The sequence below is a fragment of the Pezoporus occidentalis genome, unplaced genomic scaffold, assembly GCF_034315485.1.
Source record: "Pezoporus occidentalis ecotype Australia unplaced genomic scaffold, CSIRO_AGI_Poc_V1 ctg360, whole genome shotgun sequence".
Classification (NCBI taxonomy): domain Eukaryota; kingdom Metazoa; phylum Chordata; class Aves; order Psittaciformes; family Psittacidae; genus Pezoporus; species Pezoporus occidentalis.
Genome location: NW_026915592.1, coordinates 108,038 through 134,414, shown reverse-complemented (window position 1 = coordinate 134,414; position 26,377 = coordinate 108,038). Strand labels below are relative to the sequence as shown.

The 26,377-nt window shown below is 62.1% G+C and overlaps 5 protein-coding genes across 10 annotated transcripts in view; 3 read left to right on the top strand and 2 right to left on the bottom strand.

Moving 5' to 3' along the window:
* The first annotated feature begins 156 nt into the window (after positions 1 to 156).
* HCN3 (hyperpolarization activated cyclic nucleotide gated potassium channel 3) lies at positions 157 to 9,295 on the top strand. The gene is made up of 8 exons (XM_062630891.1): positions 157 to 652; positions 2,786 to 3,215; positions 3,517 to 3,678; positions 3,948 to 4,166; positions 4,707 to 4,853; positions 4,947 to 5,187; positions 5,793 to 5,957; positions 6,401 to 9,295. Exons 1-8 carry the CDS (start codon positions 351 to 353, stop codon positions 7,522 to 7,524), a joined length of 2,790 nt encoding a protein of 929 aa, XP_062486875.1. The 5' UTR covers positions 157 to 350; the 3' UTR covers positions 7,525 to 9,295.
* Positions 9,296 to 11,141: 1,846 nt separating this feature from the next.
* FDPS (farnesyl diphosphate synthase) lies at positions 11,142 to 13,505 on the top strand. The gene is made up of 9 exons (XM_062630890.1): positions 11,142 to 11,456; positions 11,535 to 11,675; positions 11,760 to 11,840; positions 11,926 to 12,048; positions 12,219 to 12,307; positions 12,515 to 12,587; positions 12,709 to 12,786; positions 12,863 to 12,997; positions 13,211 to 13,505. The coding sequence occupies exons 1-9, from the start codon at positions 11,322 to 11,324 to the stop codon at positions 13,409 to 13,411; spliced, it is 1,056 nt and encodes a 351-aa protein (XP_062486874.1). The 5' UTR covers positions 11,142 to 11,321; the 3' UTR covers positions 13,412 to 13,505.
* An 87-nt stretch (positions 13,506 to 13,592) lies between these two features.
* Positions 13,593 to 14,297, bottom strand: LOC134169919 (basic proline-rich protein-like). The gene has a single exon (XM_062630867.1). It carries the CDS (start codon positions 14,295 to 14,297, stop codon positions 13,593 to 13,595), a length of 705 nt encoding a protein of 234 aa, XP_062486851.1.
* A 12-nt stretch (positions 14,298 to 14,309) lies between these two features.
* RUSC1 (RUN and SH3 domain containing 1) lies at positions 14,310 to 19,719 on the top strand. Its single transcript, XM_062630888.1, has 9 exons — positions 14,310 to 16,097; positions 16,339 to 16,425; positions 16,849 to 16,925; positions 17,045 to 17,219; positions 17,328 to 17,433; positions 17,518 to 17,564; positions 17,827 to 18,775; positions 18,853 to 18,981; positions 19,208 to 19,719. Exons 1-9 carry the CDS (start codon positions 14,531 to 14,533, stop codon positions 19,374 to 19,376), a joined length of 3,306 nt encoding a protein of 1,101 aa, XP_062486872.1. The 5' UTR covers positions 14,310 to 14,530; the 3' UTR covers positions 19,377 to 19,719.
* Positions 19,720 to 20,336: 617 nt separating this feature from the next.
* Positions 20,337 to 26,377, bottom strand: part of ASH1L (ASH1 like histone lysine methyltransferase) — a 38,708-nt gene continuing 32,667 nt past the window's right edge. For all 6 annotated transcript variants that reach the window (XM_062630876.1, XM_062630878.1, XM_062630877.1 and 3 more), the window contains 6 exons: positions 25,960 to 26,098; positions 25,261 to 25,433; positions 24,702 to 24,868; positions 24,082 to 24,122; positions 23,344 to 23,645; positions 20,337 to 22,644 (listed from right to left, as the gene is read on the bottom strand). In XM_062630876.1, coding sequence (XP_062486860.1) covers positions 22,553 to 22,644; positions 23,344 to 23,645; positions 24,082 to 24,122; positions 24,702 to 24,868; positions 25,261 to 25,433; positions 25,960 to 26,098 — 914 coding nt within the window. In that variant the 3' untranslated portion in view covers positions 20,337 to 22,552. The remainder of the gene's footprint in view (positions 22,645 to 23,343; positions 23,646 to 24,081; positions 24,123 to 24,701; positions 24,869 to 25,260; positions 25,434 to 25,959; positions 26,099 to 26,377) is intronic.

Here is a 26,377-nt window from a genome sequence, read left to right as displayed (position 1 = left end):
CGTCACACGGGGCGGGGCTAGGGTGGGCGGGGCTCCGGGGGACGACGTACGTCGTCCCCCCCGCCCCCCGCCCCGCCCGCGGGGTCCCGCGCCGCCGCCTCCGCCGCTCCGGTACCTCCGGTGCATCCCCGTTAGCGGCGGGGTCCCGGTGCTTCGTCCCCGGGGTGCGCAGTGCCCCCGGGCGGCCCGTGGAGCTGCGGGTACCGGTAACGGAGGAGTGAGCGGTGAGCGAGCGGTCGGGACCGGCGAAGTGAAGGCGCGCCCGCCCGGGGCCGGGCATGTGCGACGGGGCGGCGGGCAGAACGCCCGGGCAAGGGCGTTTGAAGGAAACGTGAGGCGGCGGCGGAGGGATGGAAGCGGCACCGGGCAGGAGCCCCGAGCCGCGGGAGAAGCCGCCGGTGTTGGATGGGGAAGCGACGGGAGCGGCCCCGGCTTCGCCGGTGGCGGCGGAGCAGATCGTGGCGGAGGGCGAGGCGGCGGCCACGGCGACGGCGGCGGGCACGTTCGTGCAACGGCAGCTCGGGGCCATGCTGCAGCCCGCCGTGAATAAGTTCTCGCTGCGCATGTTCGGCAGCCACCGGGCCGTGGAGATCGAACGGCAACGGGTGAAGTCGGCCGGTGCCTGGATCATCCATCCCTACAGCGACTTCAGGTGGGACCCGCTCCCGTGCCGCTGTCCCTGGTGCTGAGCGCGGCTCCTCCGCCCGCCCCGCCCCGGCTCCGTCGGGGCAACAAGTGACGGGCACCCGGGGCTCCGCAGCACCGGGCCGGGAGGACGCGGCTCCCGCACCGCACCCGCCGGTCCGGCCCTCCGCTCCCCGGGGCCGCGTAGCCCCAGCCCCTGCGCCGTCCTTGGGTGATCCTGCGGGGGGGCACCGGTGAATTTCTCCTGCCTCAGTCCCCCCACCACCACCACCGGGCCCCGGGGTTCCCGTTGGCCGGGGGCAACCCAGCCCAACCGGGGCTCCTCCGTGGAGGAGGAGGAGGCAGGGTCCGCCGGCCTTCATCCACACAGCCCCCCGCTTCCCGACGCTGTTTGTCCGTGTCTGGTGAGGAGCTGCGTGACCCCGGTGGGGACACGGGCCCCACGAGCTGCCTGCAGAGCCTGGGAGTGGGTGGCAGGGGGCAGGACGCCCAGCACGGAGCCGGGCCTGGCTCACGGTGTCACCGGGATCACGGGGAGGGCTCAGGGACGGATGATGTGGGAGGAACTGGGTGTCACGGGGATGTTGAGTCATATAGGGTGGGCTTTCTCTACGGGGAATGGCAGTCGTCTCCCGCGGCAAGCTGTGACACGGCTGATGTCCCCAGCCCGGCGAGCACCCCGGTACCTGTAGCCAGCTCCTGAGCCTGACACCGGGGGCCTGCAGCCCTCGGAGCCCTTTTCCCAGGGAAGCTGCCCTGAAGTTCGGGAGCCTGCGCTCGGCAGGAGCAGCTTGTGCAGCGGTGCCATGGGGCGAGCTGGCAGGTAGACAGCTGGTGGGATTACGCCGGTGTTTATCACATAATAGGGATACATAAAGGCCAGTGAGATCAGGGCCCTGCGTGTTCGGCCTGACACAGAGCAGAGGACGGGGCTTGCCCTAAATAGCTTAAGCCTGAGGCTGAATCAAGAGCTCTGGCTGCTGTGGGGGCTGGCGGCTCCCTGCTCAGTGAGCAGGGCTCGGGGCACAGCGCGGGGTGCAGGAGGCAATTGCTCAGCCAGGTCAGGCCCCTTCTGCCCTGACCAGCATCTTCTTGCCTTCCCCAGCCTATCTTGGCCATGGGCAAGAGGGTGTTGACGTGTGCGAGGCCTCTGGGTCTTGGGGGAGCCCCCACGTTGGTGGTGCCCCGTCCCTGCCGTGGTGCTCCCTCTTGAAGGAGCCATCACCTAGAATCATAGAACAGTTAGGGTTGGAAAGGACCTTAAGATCATCACTTCTGCTTCCTCCTCTTCTCCACCACTTGCACCAAGTGGTGCCTGGTGAAGACCCAGGGGAGGAAACGCCTGCAGGCTTCTTCTCATTGCAAAGGCCACTTTGGATCAAAGAATTGCCCTGAGGTCACCTTTGAAGACTTGGGGTCTTTACCCGCAACCGGGGCTGGGGCTAACGGAGCATCCAAAGGTGGGAGCTGGGTTTGCTTCTCAAGGCACCCATAAAGCCTTGGAGCCCAGTGAGTCCACCAAGCTGCCGCAGGAGCAATCGCGGGCCTTGTGAAGCAAAGTGTGTCCATGTGTTTGTGTGAGGAATGAAAACATCCCAGACACATTTGCATGTGAATGGGGATGCTGGGTTAACACCAATCAGCTGCTGCCCAGTGTCTCTTGGCCTTGCCTCCGAAGCCTCTGAGCTTGTCCACTCCCAGAGAAAGGAGGTGGATTGAGGGGTCCTGCAGGCCCAGTGCCCATGAGTAGCCCCTTTGGGGTTAGATGTTCCTCCCACCTTCCCTATGGTGATGGCGCTTCCCTAGCCTTGCTTGGCTGCTGCCTGGCTCCCCCATGCTGCAATCCCAACAGATTCAGTGGCCCCAGGTCAGAAGAGGGGGCAGCAACAGCCGAGCTGCAGCCCTCCCTTCCCACACGCATGGGGTGATGTTTGCTCTCCCAGACCCACCGGTGCAGAGCTGCTCCTCCCCACACACGTGTGTCCCAGCCGAGCAGCAGCATCAGTCATGCGTGTGGGCAGGCACGTGTGCATGTCCTGCGCGCCCGTCTCTCCACACTGCATTGAACTCGGGGTTGCTTCTAACCCACTGTCTCCTGCCTCTCCCTGCTTCTCCCACCCCCTGTGCTCCGCCCCTGCAGGTTCTACTGGGACCTCATCATGCTGCTGCTGATGGTGGGGAATCTGATCATCCTGCCCGTGGGCATCACCTTCTTCAAGGATGAGAACACCCCTCCCTGGATCGTTTTCAACGTGCTGTCGGACACTTTCTTCTTGGCTGACCTGGTGCTGAACTTCCGGACAGGCATCGTGGTGGAGGACAACACAGAGATCATCCTCGACCCGCACACCATCAAAATGAAGTACTTGAAGAGCTGGTTCCTGGTTGACTTCATCTCCTCCATCCCGGTGGATTACATCTTCCTCATCGTCGACCTGGAGACGCAGGTGGATTCTGACGTGTACAAGACAGCGCGGGCACTGCGCATCGTGCGCTTCACCAAGATCCTCAGCCTCCTGCGCCTGCTGCGCCTCTCGCGCCTCATCCGCTACATCCACCAGTGGGAGGAGGTGAGAGCCCCTTGGGGACCACGGCCACTGCTCAGGGCCTCGCGCTGGGGACCCTTGGCTGTGGGGTACGGCTGGTTGGAGTGTCATAGCATCATAGAATGGTTTGGGTTGGAAAGGACCTTAAGGTCATCCAGTTCCAGCCCCCTGCCATGCGCAGGGACACCTCACACTAAACCATGGCACCCAAGGTTCTGTCCAACCTGGCCTTGAACACTGCCAGGGATGGAGCATTCACAACCTCCCTGGGCAACCCGTTCCAGTGCCAGTGTCTCTGTAGCTCCAACTCCTGCCTCTTCTGCAGATCTTCCACATGACATACGACCTGGCCAGCGCTGTGGTGAGGATCTTCAACCTCATCGGCATGATGCTGCTGCTGTGTCACTGGGACGGCTGCCTCCAGTTCCTGGTGCCCATGCTGCAAGACTTCCCCGAGGACTGCTGGGTCTCCATCAACCACATGGTGGTGAGTGTGCCAGGCAGGGGTGATACCAGCCGTGTAGGGAGGAGAGGGTTTGGTCGCACATCCTGTACTCGAAGGCTGGAGCTGCTTGGATCTATGCGCTCAGAGCAGCGTCCCTCTTCTAGTCCCAGCAGTGGCCTGGGGCGGAGGGAATCTCTGCATCGCCCTCCTGTCTCAGCCCGCTGTGGCTGCTGCTGGGGTTGGTGGGGCTGGAGGGCTGAGCCCCGCAGCTCCTTCCAGCAACCCCCAGCCCTGCTGTTCCTGGCCCGCAGAACGACTCCTGGGGGAAGCAGTACTCGCACGCGCTCTTCAAGGCCATGAGCCACATGCTCTGCATCGGCTACGGGCAGCAGGCACCGGAGGGCATGACCGACGTGTGGCTCACCATGCTGAGCATGATCGTGGGCGCCACGTGCTACGCCATGTTCATCGGCCACGCCACCGCCCTCATCCAGTCGCTGGACTCGTCCCGGCGCCAGTACCAGGAGAAGGTCAGTGCGATGGGCGCTGGGTGCCTGAGCACGGGGGAAAGGTGGGTCCCTGCCCTGCAGGTTCCTGCCCTCATCTCTGTCGCTCACCCGGAGGGGTGTTCGGGGGCACCAGGCTGCCCATTCGCAGAGAGATGCCCCATGTGGAGTGCTGGGGGTCACCTCAGCAGAGTGAGGCCCCATCCTGGCCTCTGCCCCGGGGCCCTCTGCATCCTGAGGGCACAGGGTTCTGTTCTCTGCCCTGGACATCAGGTTGGATCTAAGGCAGAAGCTCTTCCCTGTGAGGGTGCTGAGGCGCTGGCACAGGGCTGCCCCATCCCTGGCAGTGTTCAAGGCCAGGTTGGATACAGGGGCTTGGAGCAAACTGCTCCAGTGGAAGGTGTCCCTCCCTGTGGCAAGGGGTCAGAACTGGAGGAGCTTTAAGGTCCCTTCAACCCAAACCAGTGATGCTATGATTCTTTGACATGGCTTTTGGGGGGGTCTGTAACCCAGCCCCGCAGTGCGGCTTGGCTCACCCTGTGCAGCTCTGCCTTGTCCCCGCAGTACAAGCAAGTGGAGCAGTACATGTCATTCCACAAGCTGCCTGGGGACACACGCCAGCGCATCCACGAGTACTACGAGCACCGCTACCAGGGCAAGATGTTTGACGAGGAGAACATCCTGGGGGAGCTCAGCGAGCCGCTCAAAGAGGTATGGGCAGGCACCCACTGCCGGTGCCTCGGGTGCTTGCCGGGGCCGGGCTCGGCGATGTCCCTGTTGGTGACGTGCTCCTCAACCCCACAGGAGATCATCAACTTCAACTGCCGCAACCTGGTGGCCAACATGCCCCTGTTTGCCAACGCGGACCCCAACTTTGTGACAGCCATGCTGACCAAGCTGCGCTTCGAGGTCTTCCAGCCCGGGGACTTCATCATCCGCGAGGGCACCGTCGGCAAGAAGATGTACTTCATCCAGCACGGGGTGGTCAGCATCCTCACCAAGGGCAACAAGGAGACAAAGCTGTCTGATGGCTCCTACTTTGGGGGTGAGGCTGAGCTGGGCTGCCTGGGGAGCAGGGGGGAGCAAGAGCTGCCGGGGGGGCAGGAACTGGGGCATCCAGCTCACGCTGGGCTCTGGGGCTCACAATTCCACCACCGCTGCTCTCATGGGGTACCTTGTCCAGAAGATTGAGTCAGAGGGACCAGAACTGTGTCTGGCTTGGGCAGAGGGGGCATCACCCCACATCTGGCCGGAAAGGAGGGAGGTTTAGAGCTGAGCATCTGAGCCAGTTGGTATCTGGGAGAGCAGCCATGGCCAGCAGTGTCTCCATGGCCTGGATGAGGACACAGCGTGTCCAGGCTCCAGGGTCTGTCCCTCGTCCTGAGTCACAGTTTCTGTGCAGGCTGTGGGAGTGCCAGGCAGTTCGGTCCCCATTCCTGCTGCCCTTATCTGGAGACATGGTTGGGAAGGGGATAGATGGAAGTGGCCAGGGCCAGGTTGGATGGGGCTTGGAGCAAGCTGCTCTAATGGAACGTGTCCCTGTCCATGCCAAGGGGTTGGAGCTGGATGAGCTTTAAGATCCCTTCCACCCAACCCATTCCATGGCTCTATGGATGCATCATCCTGACCCCCAAACCTGTGTCCCTGCAGAAATCTGCCTGCTGACACGGGGCCGGCGCACGGCCAGCGTGCGCGCTGACACCTACTGCCGCCTCTACTCCTTGTCCGTGGATAACTTCAACGAGGTGCTGGAGGAGTACCCCATGATGCGCAGGGCCTTCGAGACCGTGGCCATGGACCGGCTGGACCGCATAGGTGAGGAGTGGCCCTGGGCCCAGCACAGCCACCCACGAACCATGGCACCCCAGCCCCATGGTTGATGGCACTGCAGCCCTGTGGGTACCCCGCAATGAGGATGAGGGGGAGCACAGGGAAGGAGCCTGCCTCCAGCATCCCTCTCTCTCCCAGAAAGACCCAGGCAATGCTGTATGACGGGGGGCTGTCACCCACTCCCTTCTCCCATCTTTGCACTGGCATTGCCCGGCTGCTTGTCCTCACCCCCCTCACCTGCAGAGGACAAAGCAGGACCACGGCCCCCAGCCTCCAGCCTGCAACCTTTGGAGCTGGGACTCCCCTGGTTTGTCCCTGCTTCCCCCTCTGCTCCAGCCCAAACCCTCCCCAGGGCCACAGGGGTGAGGCTTTACAGTCCCTTCCCCACCGCCGCTCCCAGTGACGCTGCTGCCTCCACCCCAACCCAGGGAAGAAGAACTCCATCTTGCTCCGCAAGCGGGCCGAGCACAGCTCGGGGCCCATGAACAACGAGATGATCCAGCAGATCGTGAAGCACGACCAGGACATGGCGCACAACATCCAGGACCTGCAGCAGATGGCCATGGGCCGGGAGCTCAGCGGCAAGCCGGTGATCTGGGAGCCGCTGGTGCACGCCCCGCTGCAGACGGCGGCCGCCACCACCAACGTGGCCATCGCCTTGACCCACCAGCACAGCCTGCAGGCGCACATCTTCCTGCCGCCCTCCTCCATCGCCAGCCCGCTCTCCCCCGAGGCCACGCTGCTCGCCAAGCCCGTGCGCCGCTCCCAGCCCAGCCTGGGGGGCTCCCGGCCCTCCTCCATGAGCTCCCCGTCGGCGCCGCAGTCCCACCTCCAGACGCCCGCCGCCGGGTCCCCGTCCTCGCCCATGGTGCAGCCGCTGGAGGGCTCGGGGCAGAGACCCAGCCCCGGGGCACCGGCGCTTCCGCGCCCGGCGCCCAAGGGGGACCCCGCGGCCAAGCAGCCCCCGGCCGGCCCCCAGCCGCAGCTCTCCCGGTCCCGCGGCGCCTCGGTGTCCACGTCGCTGCTGCAGCAGGCGGCCGGGGCCCCGTCCCCCAGCTCGGAGCAGGCGCTGCCGCCCGGGAGAACGCTGCACTACAGCCTGTCCCGAGCCACCGGCTCCCACATCTCGCTCCTGATGCAGCCGCAGCAGCTGGTGAAGCACCGGAGCATCCAGGGCCTGCCGGTGGGGCGGCTCACCCAGGACGTCCGGCTCCTCTCCGCATCCCAGCCCTCCCTTCCCAACAGAGTGGCCCAGCAAGGCGACGGCAGCTCCCTGCAGCAGGGCAGGAAGTCCGCGGGGAGCCTGGCCCGCCGGTCCTCGCCCTCGGTCGCCGGGCTCCTGGCCAAGCCGTGCCCGGGGCTGCCAGCCCAGCACTCGCAGCAGATGCCTTCAGGATCGCTGGCTCAACCCAGCCGCACCGTGGCCGGGGCATCCACGCCGCAGTCCCCGGTGTCCGCGTCCCGGCAGGCAGCAGGTCCCTCCCGCAAGGGCTCCGTGGCCTTCAGCCCCGAGGTGGAAACGGGGAAGCCCAAACTCCAGTCCAACATGTGAGTCCCGGGTACAGGCAGGAGGGAGCCGGGCACCCGGCGGCACAGGCGGGGAGGGAAGACGAGGTGAGAGGCGGCGCCGTGGCTGTGGACCGGCTGCTCCGGGTGTGGGGCAGCCCCTGGGTGAGGAGGGGGCTCTGCCGACTGCCCTGTGGGTCCCACCCGGGCTCTCCCCTTGCTCCATCACCACCCACCCTCCTCCTGGAGGCAGCAGGACGGGTCAGAGCCCTCGCCCGACTCCTGGGGAGCCATCTCCCCACAGCTGCTCCGTGGGGTCCGTGCCCCACCGTGCTCTGCCCTCGCTCCCCACTGCCCCTCCTTGGGGCCAGGCCAGTGCTGGGGTCTCCTCCAGCCTGTCCTGTCACAGCAGGGGCTGCCACGCACCCTCCTCGGTCCCCAGACAGCTCTGCCAGCACCTTTGCTTTGGGGAGAGGAGGGAGAGGCCCCAGTGCTGGGGCAGAGTGAGGGGTTCGGAGCCCATGGCAGGAGCCAGGTCCCCCTCTCTGAGGCCCTGGACGCAGTGCCCAGACCCGGGGGTCCCAGGCAGGGTCCCTCTGGGGTGACGAGTGCCAGGCAGCAGAGCTGGGGGCAGATGGGTTTCTCATGGAGAGGCACCCTGAGGTGCCTCTCCCCAGCCTGGGGGAGCATCTTGCCTCCATCAAGGGGTCCAGGTGCCGTCACCTAGCCCCTCTCCATGCTCCATCAAGGGGGCAGCCCTGGGGTGACCCCGCTGCCTGAGGGGATGCTCAGCCTGGGTTCTACTCCCTCCCTGTGCTGTGGTCCCAGTTCCAGGCACCACAGTGAGCATGAGGGTGTCTGGAGGAGATGCAGTGCCCAGGTGAAGTGTGGGGCTGTGGAGCTGCCTCCCCTCACCCTTCTGGGTCTCTGTTTTGGGGGGCAGGAGCCTGGGTTCCCCATGGCCAGCCCACACCACCCCTCGGGAACCAGTAGTCAGCAATGTATGTTCAAGCTGTGGCTCTGCCCAGCCGCTGAGCTCTGCTTGCAGTGTCGCTTTGGGCCGCCCGTGTTACCAGTCCTGGTTAAAGTAGTGTGTCGTCCCCCCCCGTCCCCACCACGCTGCGCAAGCTGCTTCCCACTACCGGGGTCAGGAACCATGGCTTGTAGTTGTGCTCTGGGGCCTGGCTGCCACGGAAAAGGGCCCCCGTGCAGCGGGCGAGGGCCTTGTTCTACGTGGTCCTTTCTCAAAGTGAGGTCTTCAGTTCCCCCCCCATCGCGTTTTGGGACGTCGGGACCGGTGCAGCCCGCAGGGCACCGCAGCCCGGCCGGGATCCCGCCAGCGCGTCCAGCGGAGGGGATGTCCAGCACTGCCTTCTTCCCATGGACCTCAGCTCTCCCCTGCCCGCATCCCGCTCCATCCCCATGGTCGGTGTGTCCCCGGCAGCCCCTCGGGAAGGGGTCTGCGGCGGGGCCGTGTAGTCAGGCGTCCCCAGGCTGTGTGCTGTAGATGTGTTAACCCATCCTTAGGTGTCCCCGCAGAGCCCGCGGGCTGGCCCGGACGGCACCGAGCTCAGCTCTGCCCCCGTTGCGGCCAGAGCCACCCCCGGTGTGGAGGCAGGAGGGGCCGCCGGGGGTGCTGGTGTCTCCGCGGCGTGCGCGGGCACAAGTCTAAGGCACCAAAGACCACGCTCCTCCACTCGCACTCACGGCAGTCCATGTACAGAGCTTGTAGTTTTCATATCGCAGAGGATTTAAAAGCGTTTTTTTATTTTTGGTCGTTGTACATAATGGATTTAAATAATAAAGAGAGATTCCGAGCTGGTTCTGGGGGAGCCTCCTTTGGGGCCGGCACCCCCAGCACCCCGCCTGCCCGCGGGGATGGGATGGGGCAGGGGGATGCTCTGCGGATCCAATCCCCGTGCTCTGTGGAGCATCCTTGGGTACCCATTGAGGGGCCTCTCCCCGGCCCCCCGGCCCCGGGCAGTTCAGTGGGAGCCCTCTCCTGCCCACCCCGTCCCCTTTAGGCCCTGGGGAGATTAATGTTTAATCTGCAGTTACTTTCCCCTTCCATTTCTTACCGGGAGGGGGGTGGGGAGGTTTGATACCGCCTGATTGCGGAGCAGACTCTGGGCATTAACTAGATTAAATGAAGGTCGTGCAGTACGAGATGGGCTGCTGGTGGCACAGAGCCCCCGCCACGGCCACCCGCAGGGCCCTGCAGCAGCCCCTGCCCTCCCACCAGCAGGACTTAGGCTCTGTGACACAACGATGCGATCAGAGCTGATTAGCAGTTTCTTTCTAATTTGATTATTTCAGCTTACACCGAAGCCATCCTGATTATGAGCCTGTGTAGCCAACAGTCCCCTGCCCCAGCGCCCTGCTGGAAGGCTGGGATGTGCTGCCAGAGCCTGGCTCTGCCACTGCAGAAAGGGAAAAGAGCTTTTTCCTAGAAGCACAATCCCAGCCTCCGCATCCCTGCTTGGGGCTGCTCGGGCACCCAGCGCACCCGGGGGCAGGAGGAGCAGAAGGGACCACAAGGCTCTGCAAGGGCACCCGGGGCTGGCTCGTCCCCAAGCCCCCGCGTTGCCGGCTGTAGGGGTGGGGGGGGATTAGCAGGCCGCAAAGCAGAGATTAATTAACCCGGGGTTAGCGGGGATTAGGGGATCGCAGCAGACAAAGCGCAGATCGGCAATCAGCGGGGCCCGGAGGGAGCCGCGGTGCCCTTCGCTGTGCCCGCCACTGACTGAGGCCTCGGCCCGGGTGGGTGATGGGGCCCCTGCCCTGTCCCTGGATCCGGGGTTCTCTCCTGTGCACAAAGGTGTGGGGTGCACCCCCTGCACTGCACCCCCTGTACTGCACCCCTCACGTTAACACTGCACCCCCTGCACTGCACCCCCTGCACTGCACCCCTCACGTTAACACTGCACTCCCTGCACTGCACCCCTCACGTTAACACTGCACCCCCTGCACTGCAGCCCTCACGTTAACACTGCACTCCCTGCACTGCAGCCCTCACGTTAACACTGCACCCCCTGCACTGCACCCCCTGCACTGCACCCCTTGCACTGCGTCCCCTGCACTGCACCCCTCACGTTAACACTGCACCCCCTGCACTGCACCCCTCACATTAACACTGCACCCCCTGCACTGCACCCCTCACGTTAACACTGCACCCCCTGCACTGCGCCCCCTGCACTGCACCCCTCATGTTAACACTGCACCCCCTGCACTGCACCCCTCACGTTAACACTGCACCCCCTGCACTGCACCCCCTGCACTGCACCCCTCATGTTAACACTGCACAAGCTGTCCTGCATCCCTCATTACCCCCCAGCTGCCCTCACCCCCTATGCACCCCCAGTTCCCATGCACCCCCCCATGTACCCCCAGTTCCCATGCACCCCCCCCATGCACCCCGATCTGTCCGCACCCCCCGTGCACCCCGCGCCTTCCTCCGCAGCCTCGCCCCGCGCCCCCGCGCCTCGGCCGAGCCCTCGCTCCATTCGCTCTCTCCACCAATCAGCAGCATCGGGCCCGCCTTCCTCGCGCTTCTATTGGCTCAGCCTTCCCGGACTTATCCTCATGCGATGGAGCGGACCAATGAGCGCGGGCGCCCCGGCGGAGGCAGGGCGCTGGCTCCGCCCCGCGCGGGGCACGCCGGGAGTTGTAGTCCTGCGGCGGCGGCGGCTCCGGCTGCCCCCGGGGCTGCGGGACTGCGCTTCCCGGCGACCCCCGCGCCCGGCGGAGGGACCGGACGGGGCGGGGTGGGACGGGACGGGGCGGGACGCGGCGCCCCTGGGGGCCGCCGGGGCTGCGGCGTGGATCGGGAGCGCTGCGGGCACCATGAGCGGCGGCGGGGAGCGGGCGGCGGCGGAGCGGGAGGAGTTCATGAGCTTCTTCCCGCAGATCGTGCGCGACCTGACCGAGGGCGGCCTGGGGCACCCCGAGGTGGGCGATGCTGTGTCCCGCTTGAAGGAGGTGAGCGGGGCGCGGGGGGGGTCCGGCTCCATCCCCTGCCCGTCCTGTCCGAGGCTGCCCGTTCCCGTCTGCCCGCAGGTGCTGGAGTACAACGGGGCGGGCGGGAAGTGCAACCGGGGCATGACGGTGCTGGCCGCGTACCGAGAGCTGGCGGGCCCCGGGCAGCAGGGTGCGGAGAGCCTCCGGTGCGCCCTGGTCGTCGGCTGGTGCATCGAGCTGGTGAGAGCCGGGACGGGGTGGGCCTGGGGGTGCACACCCCCCCCCCCCCCGGGACCCCCCTGCCCCTAACCCGGCCTCTCGCAGCTCCAGGCGTTCTTCCTGGTGACCGACGACATCATGGACGCGTCCCTCACCCGCCGGGGGCAGCTCTGCTGGTACAAGAAGGTGAGGCCGTTGGGAGGCCCCTGTCCCCGGGGAGGTGCGGGGGGGTCAGGGTGTTTTGTGACCCCTCCCTACCCGCCCGGTGCAGGAGGGGATCGGTCTTGATGCCATCAATGATGCCCTCCTCCTGGAGTCCTCCGTCTATCGGCTGCTGAAGAAGTACTGCGGGGAGCATCCCTACTACGTGCACCTCCTGGAGCTCTTCCTGCAGGTGAGCCCGGCCCCCGCATCCCCTTGCACAGGTACCCTGGGATCTGCTCTTCCTGGGCACCCTGCCCTTCGCACTGGGAGAGGAGCTGAAACCGGGCTGGGGTTTGGGGGTTTCACTGCACTCTTGGGACTCTGCTGGGGGGCTGAACAAATCCCCCCGTTCCTCTTCAGACTGCCTACCAGACGGAGCTGGGGCAGACGCTGGACCTCATCACTGCTCCCATTTCCCAGGTGGATTTGAACCGCTTCAGTGAGCAGAGGTAAGGAGGTGATGGAGGTGTGGCAGCGCAGCTCTGCTCGCGGTCCCTTCCACACGGTGTAGGAGGGATAACATCGTGCCAAGCTCTGCGGAGCAGGTCTTGCTCGTGCTGTTGGAGCTTGTGGGCTGGGTTGAAGGGAGATGCTGGTCCTGGTCTGCAGAGCCCTGTTGGGACGCCCTGGCACTGAGCAGGGTTCCTCTGCCACAGGTATAAGGCGATTGTGAAGTACAAGACGGCGTTTTACTCCTTCTACCTGCCTGTGGCTGCTGCCATGTACATGGTGAGTCCTTGGTCACTGTCCTAGGACTTGCCCTTGCTGTCAAGGAAGGCAGGAGCTTTGGGAGACACGAAAGGGTGGAAGGCAGGTACTGGAAGGCTTCATTCTTTTTTTCCGTCCTTAGGCTGGTATTGACAGCAAGGAGGAGCATGACAATGCCAAGGCCATCTTGCTGGAGATGGGTGAATTCTTTCAGATCCAGGTAGGTGCTGCTTCCCTGTCCCTTAGTGCTTATAAGGTGCTGGTTGTGGCACTCATGTGCTCCCATCTCCATGCAGGATGATTACCTGGACTGCTATGGAGACCCAAAGGTGACAGGGAAGGTTGGCACTGACATCGAGGACAATAAGTGCAGCTGGTTGGTGGTGCAGTGTCTGCATCGGGTCACGCCAGAGCAGAGGCAGATCCTGGAGGTAACGCCACCAGGTTCACAACCCCCTGAAGGAGGGGAGATGTGGTGTAGAGGGGTTGTAGTGCCCTGTTGTACACCCTGCAGCCTGGTTGTTGTGAGTGGTTGGGGCAGTAGCGGGGATGACAAGAGGTGACTCCTGCTACCCTTTGAAGGACCAGCTATGGCTGGGGCCAGATGCTGGACCTCAGCCTGACTTGGCCTGGTGTTTCCTCAGGAGAACTATGGCCGTAAGGAACCTGAGAAGGTGGCAAAGGTGAAGGAGCTCTATGACACCCTGGGCATGAGGGCTGCTTTCCAAGAGTACGAGGAGAGCAGCTACCAGCGCCTGCAGGAGCTGATCCGGACACACAGCCACTGCCTGCCCAAGGCCATCTTCCTTGGCCTGGCTCAGAAGATCTACAAGCGGCAGAAGTGATGGTGGGGCTGCCCCTCCACTGCTTCGCCTCTGCTGAAGGGGGCTGGTGGCCATTGGGGTCTGCCCCCGGCTGGAACTGATCCCTGCCCCCTGCCCCGTGGGGTGGGATCCGGGGCTGGTTGTGAACCGGGTTTTGGGGTCGGAGGCGGGGTTTGAATCGCGGTTGTCAATAAACGTTAAGTTATTGATTACCCCAGTCCCCAGCCGTGATTGCGGCTGCAGCGCTGCCGGGTGGGGGCTGGAGCCGGGGCTGGATGGGGCGGGGGGGGCACAGGCGGCTCCTCCGGCTGCAGGGGCTCGGGGTGGGGGGGGCCGCGGCGCCACCGCCTCCTCCCGGTCGGGGCGGGCCCGGTCCCGGGGCGGCTCCGGGGCGGGGCCGGGGCCGCGGCTCCTCCTCCCTCCGCAGTCGCCGCCGCAGCGCGAGGTGAGCGGGGCCGGAGCCGGGCGGGGGGTTCGGGGCGGCCTCACCCCTGCGGCCGCGGCGGCTCCAGCGCAGGGCCCGGGGGATGCTCAGCGCTCCGCGGCCGCTGCCGCCGCTGCCGGGCGGTGCCCGGGGCCGCACCGGGCGGGGGGGGGGGCTGCGGGAGGCTGCGGGCGGGCGGGCGGCTCCCCCCCAGGACCGGGGTCCTGCCGCGGCCTTGCAGCCCCGGCGCTGCCGCCGCCCCTCGGCTGGGCCCGGCTCCGACCCCGGTGGGGGTTCAAGGGCGTTTCCTCCTCGGTGGCATCCGCGGGTGCTCCTCACCTCTGGGCGGGATCCAGCCCCCCCTGCGCTGCCCGCTGCTCCCCCGCACCGCGCTCGGGAGTCGCCCACCAGCCCCTGCCCGGCGCAGACCCGGGCGCAGGGGGGAGCTGTGGGGCTGCCCCTCGCTGCTGGGCACGTTCCCATCTCGGAACACAGGGCCCCTACACCGACCCCCTGCATCCGGCCCTTCCCGGCTCGGGGGCTGCCGCAAGGTCACCGTCATCCCTCCCGCCCCGTCTGCTCCTCTCCAGGTTCGTGCTCTGCGCTCTCCCCTGCCCGCTGAAGGGGTGCTCGCTGTCTGCAGGGAGCTGCATGGTCTGAAGACAGGAGCTGTGGGGCTCTCCGAGGAGCCCCAGCACCACCAGTGAGGCAGCACCATGTTGGCTCCGAAGAAAGGCCTCCTCTGCAACCTCAACCACATCCATCTGCAGCACATCTCCCTGGGGCTGCACCTCTCCCGGCACCCGGAGCTCCAGGAGACTTCTGGCTCCACGGGTGGAGGGGAGCAGACCGGCTGCAGCGACTGCGCGGAGAACTGCGAGCAAGTGGATGCCAATTCCAACAATCCCTCCCTGAAATGCCGGTGTTGCGAGTCCCATCCTCAGCAGGCAGTGACGCTGGGTCTCCAGAACCAGACAGCTCAAGAGGATTTCCCCTGCCTGCACGCTGGGGAGGAGGTGGCTTCCCCTTGTGATCTGGCTTCCTCCTCCTCTTCTTCATCCTCCTCCTCCGTCAGTAGCTGCTCGGATTTCAGCTTGGATGACTCCCCAGTCTCCGTGTACTGCAAAGGGTTCCCCAGAGAAGAGCCTCGACCCCTCGAGAATCCGCCCAGCGTCATTCCCACAGAAGATGCCCAGGATGCGCAGTCGCTTGGTGACCAGGGTGGGACGTGTGATGGAAGAGATGCCAACCTCAACCCGCCGGTGCCCCAGAGACCGGCCCCGCTGACCGGAGGGAGCCCGGACAGCCTCCGCAGCAGCAGCTCGCTCGACTCCCGGTATGATGAGACCTCCCCCAGCGTGCGGGATGGCACCGGCATCAGCACCGACCTCAGCACCGACCTCGACCCCAACTGCAACCCCCTGCCCGAGGCTGACTCTGCCCCCCCGGCACCGCCTGTACCGGGGCGCAGGGATCCTGCTCTGAGCCGAGCTCCGGAGCTGCGGCCCCGGGCTGGAAGCATCCCCCCACCAGTGCCCCCCCGGCCCCGGAGGCGCCTGCAGGTTCTCAATGGGCACAGGGCAGAGCAGCCACCTCTGCCTGCGGGGCCGCTGGAGCTGGAGCCCGGCTCGGGAGACCTCTGCAGAGACGTGGGCAAGAAAACCATCACCTCCTTCCACGAGCTGGCCCAGAAGAGGAAGAGGAACGGCGCTGGGCCTGCTCCTGCCCAGGCCAGGGCTGACCGCAGCGACTGGCTCATCGTCTTCTCACCGGACACGGAGCTGCCTCCCCCCAGCGAGCTCCTCTCCAGCACCACGGGCCAGGAGCCGGCCCGGCCCCAGCTCCAGCCCGAGCCGCCACCGAGGCCCCCCGGCTCCAGGCAGCGCGAGGTGACCACGTTCAAGGAGCTGCGGTACCGCAGCGCCTCCAACAAGGCCAAGGGGCAGGCAGCGGGCGAGCGGGCAGAGCCGGCGGCATCGCAGCATCCCCCTGCGCTCCCGGAGGCGGCCTTGGGCAGCGGCAGCGCAGGCTGGGTGCCCCCGGTGCCGCTGGGGGGGCAGCTGCTGGCGCCCATGGACGGCCACCAGGTGAAGAGGAGGAGACCCCGGCCGGGGCTGCTCCCCATCGCGGAGGGGCAGCCCGGGGACGCTGAGGAAGCGGGGCCGCCGCTGCAGAGCGCCCTTCCCGAGGAGAACGGGGCCGCGATTCGGAGGCTCAGGGGACCCGGCGGCGCCCCGCGGGGGCCCGGGGCAGGCGAGAGAGGGGCCGGGCCCCGCCAGGACGGTAAGAGCTGGGGTCCTGCGCGGGCGCGGAGCCGGGCTGGGGGAAGGACGGGTCCCGAACCCCCCGGGGGCCGCCCCGCCGCCTTCCCCCGCCCCGTTCCGGGCCGCGGCGGGGCCCGCCCCAGCCGCTGCCCTTCGCCCCGCCGCGGCCTCCGGCTCCATGGGCGAGCGCGGCCCGGCAGGGCCCGGGCCCGGTAACCGCCTCCCCCCGGCAGCGCCTGAGGCCGCCGCGCTCCCCGCAGCCAAACCCCCGCCGTCCGCCGCTGGAGCCGCCGCGGGCCCGCCCGGAGCGGGGAGCACGGAGGGAGCCCGCGGGGAGCAGATGAGAGGTAACGGCCGCGGGCTCCGGTGCGCGGGGGGAGGCCGGGGTCGGCAGCGGCCGGAGCGGGGCCGCGGGCAGGGGCGGGCAGGGGCTGCGACCCCGCCCCGTGGTGGAGCCGGGGAGCGGGGGCGCGGCGCTGCCGGTCCCCGCCCTCGCCTCCATCCTGGCCCGGTCCCCTGGGAGCCGCGGGTCCTTCATCCCGGCACGGTTCCCATGGCAACAGCCTGGATGCTCCTTGAGCCTTCCCAGCGCTCCCCTGTGCCTTGGTGTCCGGAGCTGCGGCTGGTGCCCAGCACACGGGGGGGCTCCGGGCTCAAGCGCTCGCTGAAGCCGGGTCATGGGGAGCTGCTCCTCACCCAACGCCCCCAAGTCCTCCTCGGGGCTGCTCCGAGTCGTTCTCTCTGACACCTTCCCTTCTGCTGCCCCCCAGCCCTGCTCATCGCCATCAGCGCCGCCGTGGATAAGGTCATTGCCCACTTCAGCTCCGCACGGAACCTGGTGCAGAAGGTGAGGCTCTGGGCTGGGGTGGGCAGGAGGGGCCTGGGGGCCTCCAGGGGCTTCCTCCCTCCCTGCAGGCTCGGGGGTAGGTGCTGCCGTTCCCTTCCTCTCCTCTCCCTGTGCTCCAGGCCCAGCTGGGCGACAGCCGGCTCAGCCCTGACGTGGGGTACCTGCTGCTGCACACGCTGTGCCCTGCGCTCTACGCCTTGGTGGAGGACGGGCTGAAGCCCTTCCAGAAAGACGTTATCACCGGCCAGAGGAGGAATTCCCCATGGAGCGTGGTGGAAGCCTCCGTGAGGACAGGTCTGTGCGGGGCTCCCGGAGCTGGGGGCATCTCGGGGAGCCTGGGATGCTTCCCCAGCCCGGGCTGGGGGGATCGGGGCCCGGAGCGGTGACCGTTGTGTTCCACAGGCCCCGGTGCCCGCTCCTTCCACTCGCTGTACGGGCACGTGGCTGGGCTGGCCCCGCTCCACAGCACCCGGCAGAAGTTCCATGCCTTTATTCTGGGCCTTTTGAAGTGAGTTCCGGCCCCGCTGGCCCCTGCTGCTGGTTGGGACGGAGTCCCAGGAGCTCTAACGTGGGTTCCCTTTGCCTTCTTTAGCATTAAACAGCTGGAGCAGTGGATTTCCCACCTGCAGAAGAGCCCAGGTAAGGAGACAATGTCCAGAAGCTCCACATCCACGTCCTCTCTTGCTTGCCAGGGTATAATCAGGTACAACATATGAACAGGTCTAACCCCAGCCCCGTCCCACCCGTGGTGCTTGGCTGGGATCTGCATAGTGGAGAAGGCATCATTTCCATGGTGTGCCTTTAATACAGCTCCCAGCAGAAGCTCCTCTGACCGGCTGGGACAGCCCTGCTGGCCCTGCCAGGGCACTTTGCACCCTCCAGCACCCTCTGTCTCTCGTAGGTGTCATCTCCGTGCTGTACTCACCCACAGCCTTCTTCGCACTGAGCCAGGGGCCTCTGCCCTACCTCGCTGATGAGCTGCTGCTGCTCATCCAGCCCCTCTCCGTGCTGACTTTCCACCTGGACCTGCTCTTTGAACACCACCACCTCTCCATGGATGTACGGCCCTTGTGCCGCCGGCCGCAGTCACCGCCGTGTCCTGCCCATGGCTCTGCTCCGGGTCCCGGTCAGCGCTCCCTGGGGGGGCTCTGCAGCACCACGGGGGCCGGCCTGGAGGACCAGACGCCCCCTGATGCCGTGGGGAGGGCAGCGGGCGCAGGGGGCAGCCCAAGGCCCCAGCCCCGCGCTGCTGCGCTGGTCCCTGGTGCCCAGGTGGGGGCCGCTCTGCAGCAGACCCTGCAGCACGTCCTGCGCTGGGGGGACCGCCTCAGCCGCACGCTGCTGGGGGCCGACAGCCTTGGGGATGCTGGGGCTGGTCCCGGGGGGTGGTGGGGGCAGCTGGGCCGGGCCTCCAGGACCTGCTCCGAGCCCAGCGAGGAGAAGCTCCCCTCGGTCTGGTGGACGAAGCTGCGGGCGGCTGTGGCGGATCCCAGCCCTGGCCCGGCTCTGCCGGCCCTGGGGGAGCCCGGCGGCACGGAGCTGCAGCTGCTCCAGACCAAAGCTGTCCCGGAGCTCCCCCCTCCGCAGCCCAGCAGCAGCGCGGGCACCTCCGGATCCTCCTCCCCCGAAGCCCTCATCCTGCCCGCGGGAGCCGGAGCATCCCCTGCGCCGTCTGATCCCGCCGCTGGAGAGAGCCCTCGGGCATCGCCGGGTGCGGATGGGAGCCGGGCAGCGCCTCCCGGGCCCCGCGGCGCTCACGGGGGCCGTTGGCTGGGCCGGCTCTTCGGGGCCCCCAGCCCCTCTGCCAGGAGCTTCCCTCCCAGCCCCGATGCAGCCTCAGCGAGGTCCAGGTAAGGCCCCGTGCAGGGCCCCCGTCAGCTCCCGCATCCCCAGACCAGGCTGAGCCTGCAGCTTCTGCTGCGCGCAGGAGACCTTCGAGGTGGCTCTCGCCCGGCGCCCGTGTCCTGGCTGCGGTGGTGAAGGGGCTGGCGGCTGAGAAGAGCCGCGCTCAGGAGCAGGCAGAGGGGACGGTGTTGGAGTCACCCCAGCCCTGCAGGTGATGGGGGCACTGCCGTGTTTGGGGCTGGAAAGCTGCCGGGAGGGGGGGTGTGGGGGGTGTGTGTGTCTGGTCCTGGGTCCTGGATGTGACTGAACCCATGGATGGATTTGAACCTATGGATGTGATCGAACCCATGGTCCGATGGCGGCTCCTCCAGGAGCATCCTGTGGGAGCCTCTCCCAGTGGCGCTGGGGGGTGAGTCCGGATGCTGTTTGCTCTGCAGGGCGGTCCGGGCGCTGTGCGACCACACGGGCACGGCCGACGGGCACCTGAGCTTCCAGAAGGGGGACATCCTGCAGCTGCTCTGCACCGTGGATGAAGACTGGATCCGCTGCTGCCATGGCAACAGCACCGGCCTGGTCCCCGTGGGTTACACATCCCTCATCCTGTGAGGGACCGGCTCCTGCCACGCTCTCACCGCCCTCAGAGCATCCCTCGCTGGCTCTGCTCGCTCGCATGCCCGTACCCTGTGCCACGGCGCTGAGCCCGCGCCACCGCCGTGCCCGGCCCCACCACGGCTCCCATGAGGGACCTGCTCACGCTCCTGTGTCCCCAGCCTGCGCCAGGGCCGGGGAGGTCCCTGTCCCTGCTCCATGCCCCTGCCATTGTGTTCCCCCCACCGCTCTGCCCCGTGCCCCGCAGCCCAGGCCCGGCCGCGCTCTCTCCATGGCTGTACCCAGGGGAACGCGCTGATTCCAGGGGGAAAAGCTGGGAATAAAGGTTGTGACTCACGTGGCTGCATGTGGGGATGGGTCACTGCGGGGGGAAGCTGGTGCTGGGCCTTTGGGGAGCTTCCCTCTCAGCTGAGGGACATCGGATCTCAACGGGAATGGGGTTTGCCTTAAGGGGGCTTGGTTGAGTTCCCCACTGGGCTTGGAAATGGGTTCCTCAGATGGGTTTAAGTGAAGCCAGCTCTTCACCCCTTGGGCTGGTGGCTCTGGTTCAGAAGGGACACGGGTCTACGGGGCAGGGACCACAGTGGTCCAGGCTGGGGGATGGAGGAAAACCAGGTCACAGGAAAGGGGAGGCATCGAGCAGCGGCTGCATCCAGAACGTGAAGAGTCACAAACACCCCCGGCACCCACCTCTGAGGGCTGCGGCCTCTGCAGGCCCGGAGGGGATGGCTCTGGGTGCCCGGGGCTGCCCCCTCGGAACAGGCACTGAAGCTGCAGGTTTAAGGGTCCAGGTACCCGTGGAGGCTGCTGCTCCTGTATCCACGCTGCCACCAGAGCATCAGCATCAACCCAAACCCTCGCAAGCTCCATCACCCATTGGAGAGCCGGGACAAGGACCCCTGGCAAAGCAATGGGAAGAGTGGGACCAAGAGCAAGAAAAGCCCACGAAGGCACCGATAGGAAAAGATTTTCCATTTAATACTAGACTCTCTCAGGATTGAGATGCAGGCTTTTTATGCAATTACATCCAATGTTAAAATTGGTAATACATAATTTACAAAGATTAACATCAAAACAATGATCTATTTAGATATGCTTTGTAAAAAGGAAATATATTAGCAGCATTTATTTTCAGCAATCACACAGCCTACACCCATGCAGACTAAGAGTTCATATCTATTTGCAGTAATGTAGTGCTTCCTGGTCTGAAAACAGCGATCCTGGCGACCCTCCGGTCTTCTCATTATTATAAAATAACCCCAAAATAAAAAAAGTCCTTAATTTCTACACCAGTAAGAAAAAACGAAGTCTTTGCACTTACCTAAGGTTTGATTGTCTAAAAAACATCTCGGTTTAGTCTTTCAACAAAAGAAAGATAAAATGAGAGAGCTCAGGGTGGCGCTTCCGAACGCACTCGGCTTCTTAAAAACTTCTTTCTTTTAGTGTTTAACACCATTGGAGACGATGATTTCGGGGCTGGAACTAAAGGAGACAACTCAAGGGGGGGGACATGCGATATTCCTACTACACGCACGAGTATTTTATACTCAGGGCTCCTGGTTCTGTACAGTGCTTCTCTACAGTAAGAAAATATTCCAAACTATTTCCTTAGGTTTTGTCTTTTTTTTTTCTCTTTTTTTTTTTTAATAAAATATTTGTGGTTTTTATTACTTTTTTTTTTTCTCAAAGGGTTTTTTTTTTTGCCTTTTTTTTCGTGGTTTTTCTTTTTTAATCTCTTTTTGTCCTTTTGAAATCAACACGGAAAAGTTGAATGGAATGAGCCATGTTCCACTAAGAGTAAAATAATCATAGTAACAAGAATGTACATTAGGACGAGCTTGGTCCATTAAAAAGGAACATGTAACTACGGTATTGCTTTACATCCACGCAGCAGATATATACAACTTGGCACATTAAAAACCGGTTTTCTTCGAAGAACATCTAAAACAGGACTGTATCTGCATATGTACGTCGGAAGGACAAAAAAGCAAAGCCATTTCCAAGGGGCAGCATCGCCGACCCCCCCCTCCCTTTGCTCCGTGTCCCGGGGCAGCCCCACTCTCGGGCACGCTGTGGCTTCATGCAGGGAGCAGCGGGGGCCTGGGGGCCGCTCGTGGGGCTGACACCCGCCAGGGCAGAGGGAGGGCGGCGCGGGGAACGCTGGCTCTTCAGCTCGGAGACGGACAGGTTAAGCTGTACAAGCAGAACACGAGGGTAGTGTTAGCAGTTGCTATATCCTACAGGGCACAACAAACACTCGCTGGGAATACTGCTCGATGGTTCATGTAGTGAAGGGTTCCTCTGGTTTTAGGGGGGGGGGCTGCTTCTTTTGAACAGGTTTCCATTTGCACAACACACGAGACACACGAGAACCACAGCTTCTCCAGCCCAGCAGCAGCGACGGCGGGGCCTGACCTGCGTTAGAAAACCTCTGCAGGAAGCATGCGAGAAAGAGAATCCCCCCCCTCCCCGTTCCACGCCGCACAACAAGGGCCTCGAGCAGGCAACTCCTGCCTGGCTCCCAGGGCGCTCGGGAGGCTGCTCCTTGTCACCCACCCCACGGGCGCACCGGCCGCTCCGCGCTGACCCTGTCGCGTCGCCACGGACGCTGCTCTCTGCTTGGAACTTGTGCAAATCAGAGGCCACGGCTCCAGGGCCGCCCTACGCTGGAAGCCACGGGGCCTTCACCCTCCCATCTGACTGCGTTCACCGTCACGGGCCACGGTGGTGCCAGCAGGATCTTGTACAATCACAGGTTAAGTGGTGAACGTGGGGAATATTCTCAGAGTAGCTCAGTCCTTTTCCTTCTCACCTCCCCCATTCCTGTCCTTTCTTACCTCTTTTTTTTTCTTTTTTTTTTCTTTTTTTTTCCTCTGAGTGGGAATCTCAAGCAAAAATAAATTAAATTTGACCATCCTGGACAATAACCACGAGGTTTTTCTCAGTACCTAACATCAATACAAGGCACGCCCAACAACACACACACCATAAGAGCACTGCAGAGCAGGGCAGGGCAACCTGCCAACCCAGACATCTAAGTGCTAACTGTTTGTATATTTGTCAGTTTGCTGCTGCCCTCTTTTCCTTGGCTGGTGCAGAGGAAGTTGGGCTCCTGCCCTCAGTCCTCAGCAGACCTTGTAGCAGACTCCAGACCACAGCCTCTTCTGGTGGCATCACTTCCTGAAGCTGCTCTCGGGGATGGTCAGAGTTCGCCGCCGCAGTTTTCTTCCTGATCCTTCCTCCAGCAAGTAAGTGACATCAATAGCTGCAACAGAGCACAGGCTTTTGGTAAAGGAAGGTGACAGCAACAACAGTTTTCCCACTTCCCTACTCATGGTTCTTCCAAGGACGTTTCCATCCATAGCAACATCCAAAACTCTACCGGACAAGGTGCTGAGCAACCTGGCTGAAGTTTGGAGTTAGCCTGCCCCGAGTCACGTTTGCACCAGACCATCTCCAAAGACCCTTCCAATCTAACTGATGATTCCGTGAGTACTTTGCATTAACACCCAGAATACAAAGGAGGCTGGACAGAGCTCATCCCAAGCTTTGAATCAAAACCAGACACATTTAACCAGTGCAACCACTGCACCCCAGTCCTGCAGCTTAGACAATGCCTACAGAAGTTACCTAAAACCCAATGGAAAGCTCAGGGAAGGTCAAAAGAGACTTTCCAGACTCTCTTCAGTTTCACTGTGTGTCTCTGTTCAGTTTCTGAGCTGAATGATGGGGGGAATTTGTCTTCAGAGAGTTTTGGTGTGAGCACAGTGACAGTGGTAGGAAATTTCTTTGGGATTTAGTGGGAATTGCTGCTGTTGCAATAGAAAACATTGCTGCAAAGAAAACGCAGTCCTAGTAATGTCCACTAGCAATGACTTCAGCCAAACCCGTTTATTTCATCTCCACAGCCTGCAGTGAACGGAAGACAAGCCTGCAGACACAACGCTTCTGAGGGAAATCTCACCGTTTTTCCCTGGGATTTTCTCTAAGAGGTTGAGCAGGATCTGATTCAGTCTCTCCCTCTGAATATGCCGCCTTTCCTCTGGAGTGCAGAGCTGCCTCGTGTCCGAGCTGCTTTCTTCTACCTTCTTCTCAGCTTCACAGCCCTCACCAGAGGCTGCCTCTTTTTCTGACTCCTCTAGGGCAGGCATCTCACTGGAGGGTTGCTCTTGGTTTCCCAATACATCCTCCATCAGTGGAAGAGAATCTTCTTCTTGGTTTAAGTCTTTAATCTGCGGCTTGGAGCGGTCTGTTTTCCAGGATGATCTAGAGGGAAAGAAGGGTTTAACTACCGCAGTTTTCCAGATGGAAAGGTCAGTTACCAGTGAGCCAAGGACCTGTCAGCAGCCAGGGTGGGTTCTGGAATCTCAGTCACTTGACTTACTATGTACATTCAAACCCTTAGTGCAGGAAGGCTGGCTGCTCTTGTCCTGGGATCTGCCATCTCCCACATTCAGCTGCTTTTGCTACCTTTCAAAACAGCTTCCGTACTCTTCCTTACCTCCATTATTAAGGAACACTAACACTGCTTCTACATTCTGTCCTTCCTCACCTGTTCCCTCTTTAGCTCTTCGTTTAGAGAGATTGCTTTAAATAATTTAAACTTCTTATTTCCATAGCACCCAGAGGAAGTGGGTATGGAAAAGAGTGGACAGGATGATCTCACCTCTTCTGAATGAACAATCTGGTAGGTAAAACTCACCTGCCTCCATTTCTCTTGTAGTTGTCTGGTACATAATGAGGCTGCAAGAACAGTAAAGAGTATGGTTAACACCAAAGAAAATTCACAGTGGAAGAATGTGACACAGCCAGCCTGACCAGCTCACATGGGCCTGGGTGTTGTGTGAGGCTCTAAAACACATCAAATACTTGTACAGTCCCAGAATTGTGACCAAAAAGTGAGTTTTAAGATTTCCTTCACTCAGGAAGCGAAGTTTGGCAGAGTTCAAGGCCAGGCTGGATGGGGTCTGGAATCGGATGAGCATTAAGGTCCTTTCCAACCCAACCCAGTCTGGGATTCTATGACTCTAGGAGTGGCTTAAATGAAATCAGCACCTACATTTCAGCCAGAAACCACAATCTCCAAACTTACACATCACCGTTCAGTCGATATCTGTTGGCCTTTGAACTGCACATTCTCTATCTCCAATCACTTTTGCTTTCCAAGCTTGCTTTCTAGACAACTTTCTCTCCACACTGTGTACGCTCATGTGGCAGCTTCCTTTGGTTTACCAAGCTTCACTCACAGGGAGCTAGGGGCTTTCCAGAAGTATGGCCAGTCTTGTAGCAAAAAGGAAGGAAGCCAAGGGAAGAAATACTTACTGAAAAGTCTCTCTTGGGTGTGAGTTTCTTGGGAAAGTGGTCAAAGGCATAGGGCTTGGTGCAGACAGGATAGCGGTTCCGGTGGATCTTGTAGAAGAGATGAGCTGATTTGTCCAGGCGGTAGTCACAGATATACACATCCTGCTCCTTCACACCTTTTGGCCTCCCTGCGTTTGGAAACAGAGCAGGAAAAAATGCCAGTGAGATTCAAGAGGACGCTCATGGTACAGCAGAACCACAGCAAGCCATCCACAGTGTCAACGAGGCACAGGGACTGGCAGACCTGCTCGGTGGGATGGCAGTTAGAAGTAGATGAGCTCTAGGGCCCCTTCCAACCCAAACCAGTCTGGGATTCTGTGATTATGCAGAGGAAATTAGAAGGTATTTTGATGACTTACTCTTCTACTTTTATTTCAATTATGAAGCTGTTCTTATCTCAAACCATGGGTTTTACCACCTCCTGATTCTCCCCATCCCACTGTGGGGTGGGTGAGCAGCTTCATGGTACTTGGGGTTAAACCACAGCAGCAGTGGTGCATTGTATTTCATTTCTCCTTACCTTTGCAGTAGGTGTAGAGGTCAAGAACACAGCACGTGCCCACCACAGCCTCCAAGGGGATGATTTCATACAGTGGCACCCGGAAGAGCTCATTGTGATAGAACTTTCGAGAAGGGGAATGATGTGTTTCATGTGGACGGAAATAGTGATGACCAAAGGCAAACCGCTCCTCTCTGCAGGGGTGAAGTGAGAGACACAGGAGGGAAAAAAGGCAAGAGATTACGTCTATGAGCCCAGGTACAACCTCCCTTCAAGCCCTCCACCTCACTTGGAACAGTCTTGCATTTCTGCAGTGACTGTGATGAAAAGCGAAGTCACAGAACGTTACACTTCAACTTTAGCCCCTTCACGAAGTGGAAATGCTCCTAGTGTGAGTTTTATGAACACAGCAGGCTTACTATGCTGCTATCATTGGGGCATTTAATCCCGTTACAGGGGCTTAGGCAGTGATCATGAGCTGTCAGTGTGTAGTCTCGGCCTGTTCTAACTGAGGAAACTGCATCAACTGATAGCTCTTACTCCTTGTTTAAACCTCCAAACTTAGATGCTATTACTTTGCAGTCGTGAAGCACAAGCAGAGGCATGATGAAGCCTCTGTAACTGAACCGTGTTCAGTCCTGTGTTTTCAAGCTATGATCAGACTTCTGCAAAATCACTGCATCTGCAATGTCCCCACTTCAAGAGATGCCTTGAACATACTTCTCATTTTTCCAGAGCTTTTCGATGCGGAATATATCGAGTTTCTCCCTGTTGATGTGGGACAGGAGCCGGTAGGACTGCCGCACGGGGTGGCCATCCGGAGTTCTGCGGCTGTCCCTCATCAGGTAAACACAGTCACCTGGCAATGGGCACAAAACACACACCTCTAAAGAACCTGTCATCAGTCCAGCACCAAAAATAGAGCAAATGCTGTCATTAAAGCTAACATTCCAGCAGAACTCCAAGAAGATGCACAGATCAGCACCGACAGACTCAGGGTTTTGAAGCAATGTCCAGAAAGGTACACTTCAGGGAACGAACAAGCAATAAGCTGATGTTTTAATGACCATTCTACACTAAAACACTGAAGACCTAATAGCCTTCTTTGCCTTTACTTCTAAATGTTAACTACCACAAG

Coding starts and splice junctions, on each gene's coding strand:
- HCN3 (XM_062630891.1), top strand. CDS start 351: ATGGAAGCGGCACCGGGCAGGAGCCCCGAGCCGCGGGAGAAGCCGCCG. Junction 653..2,785: donor CATCCCTACAGCGACTTCAG/GTGGGACCCGCT, acceptor CCGCCCCTGCAG/GTTCTACTGGGACCTCATCA. Junction 5,188..5,792: donor TGATGGCTCCTACTTTGGGG/GTGAGGCTGAGC, acceptor GTGTCCCTGCAG/AAATCTGCCTGCTGACACGG.
- LOC134169919 (XM_062630867.1), bottom strand. CDS start 14,297: ATGGGAACGTGCCCAGCAGCGAGGGGCAGCCCCACAGCTCCCCCCTGC.
- FDPS (XM_062630890.1), top strand. CDS start 11,322: ATGAGCGGCGGCGGGGAGCGGGCGGCGGCGGAGCGGGAGGAGTTCATG. Junction 12,049..12,218: donor TCCTGGAGCTCTTCCTGCAG/GTGAGCCCGGCC, acceptor GTTCCTCTTCAG/ACTGCCTACCAGACGGAGCT. Junction 12,787..12,862: donor GTGAATTCTTTCAGATCCAG/GTAGGTGCTGCT, acceptor ATCTCCATGCAG/GATGATTACCTGGACTGCTA.
- RUSC1 (XM_062630888.1), top strand. CDS start 14,531: ATGTTGGCTCCGAAGAAAGGCCTCCTCTGCAACCTCAACCACATCCAT. Junction 16,426..16,848: donor CCGCGGGGAGCAGATGAGAG/GTAACGGCCGCG, acceptor GCTGCCCCCCAG/CCCTGCTCATCGCCATCAGC. Junction 17,220..17,327: donor GGAAGCCTCCGTGAGGACAG/GTCTGTGCGGGG, acceptor TGTGTTCCACAG/GCCCCGGTGCCCGCTCCTTC.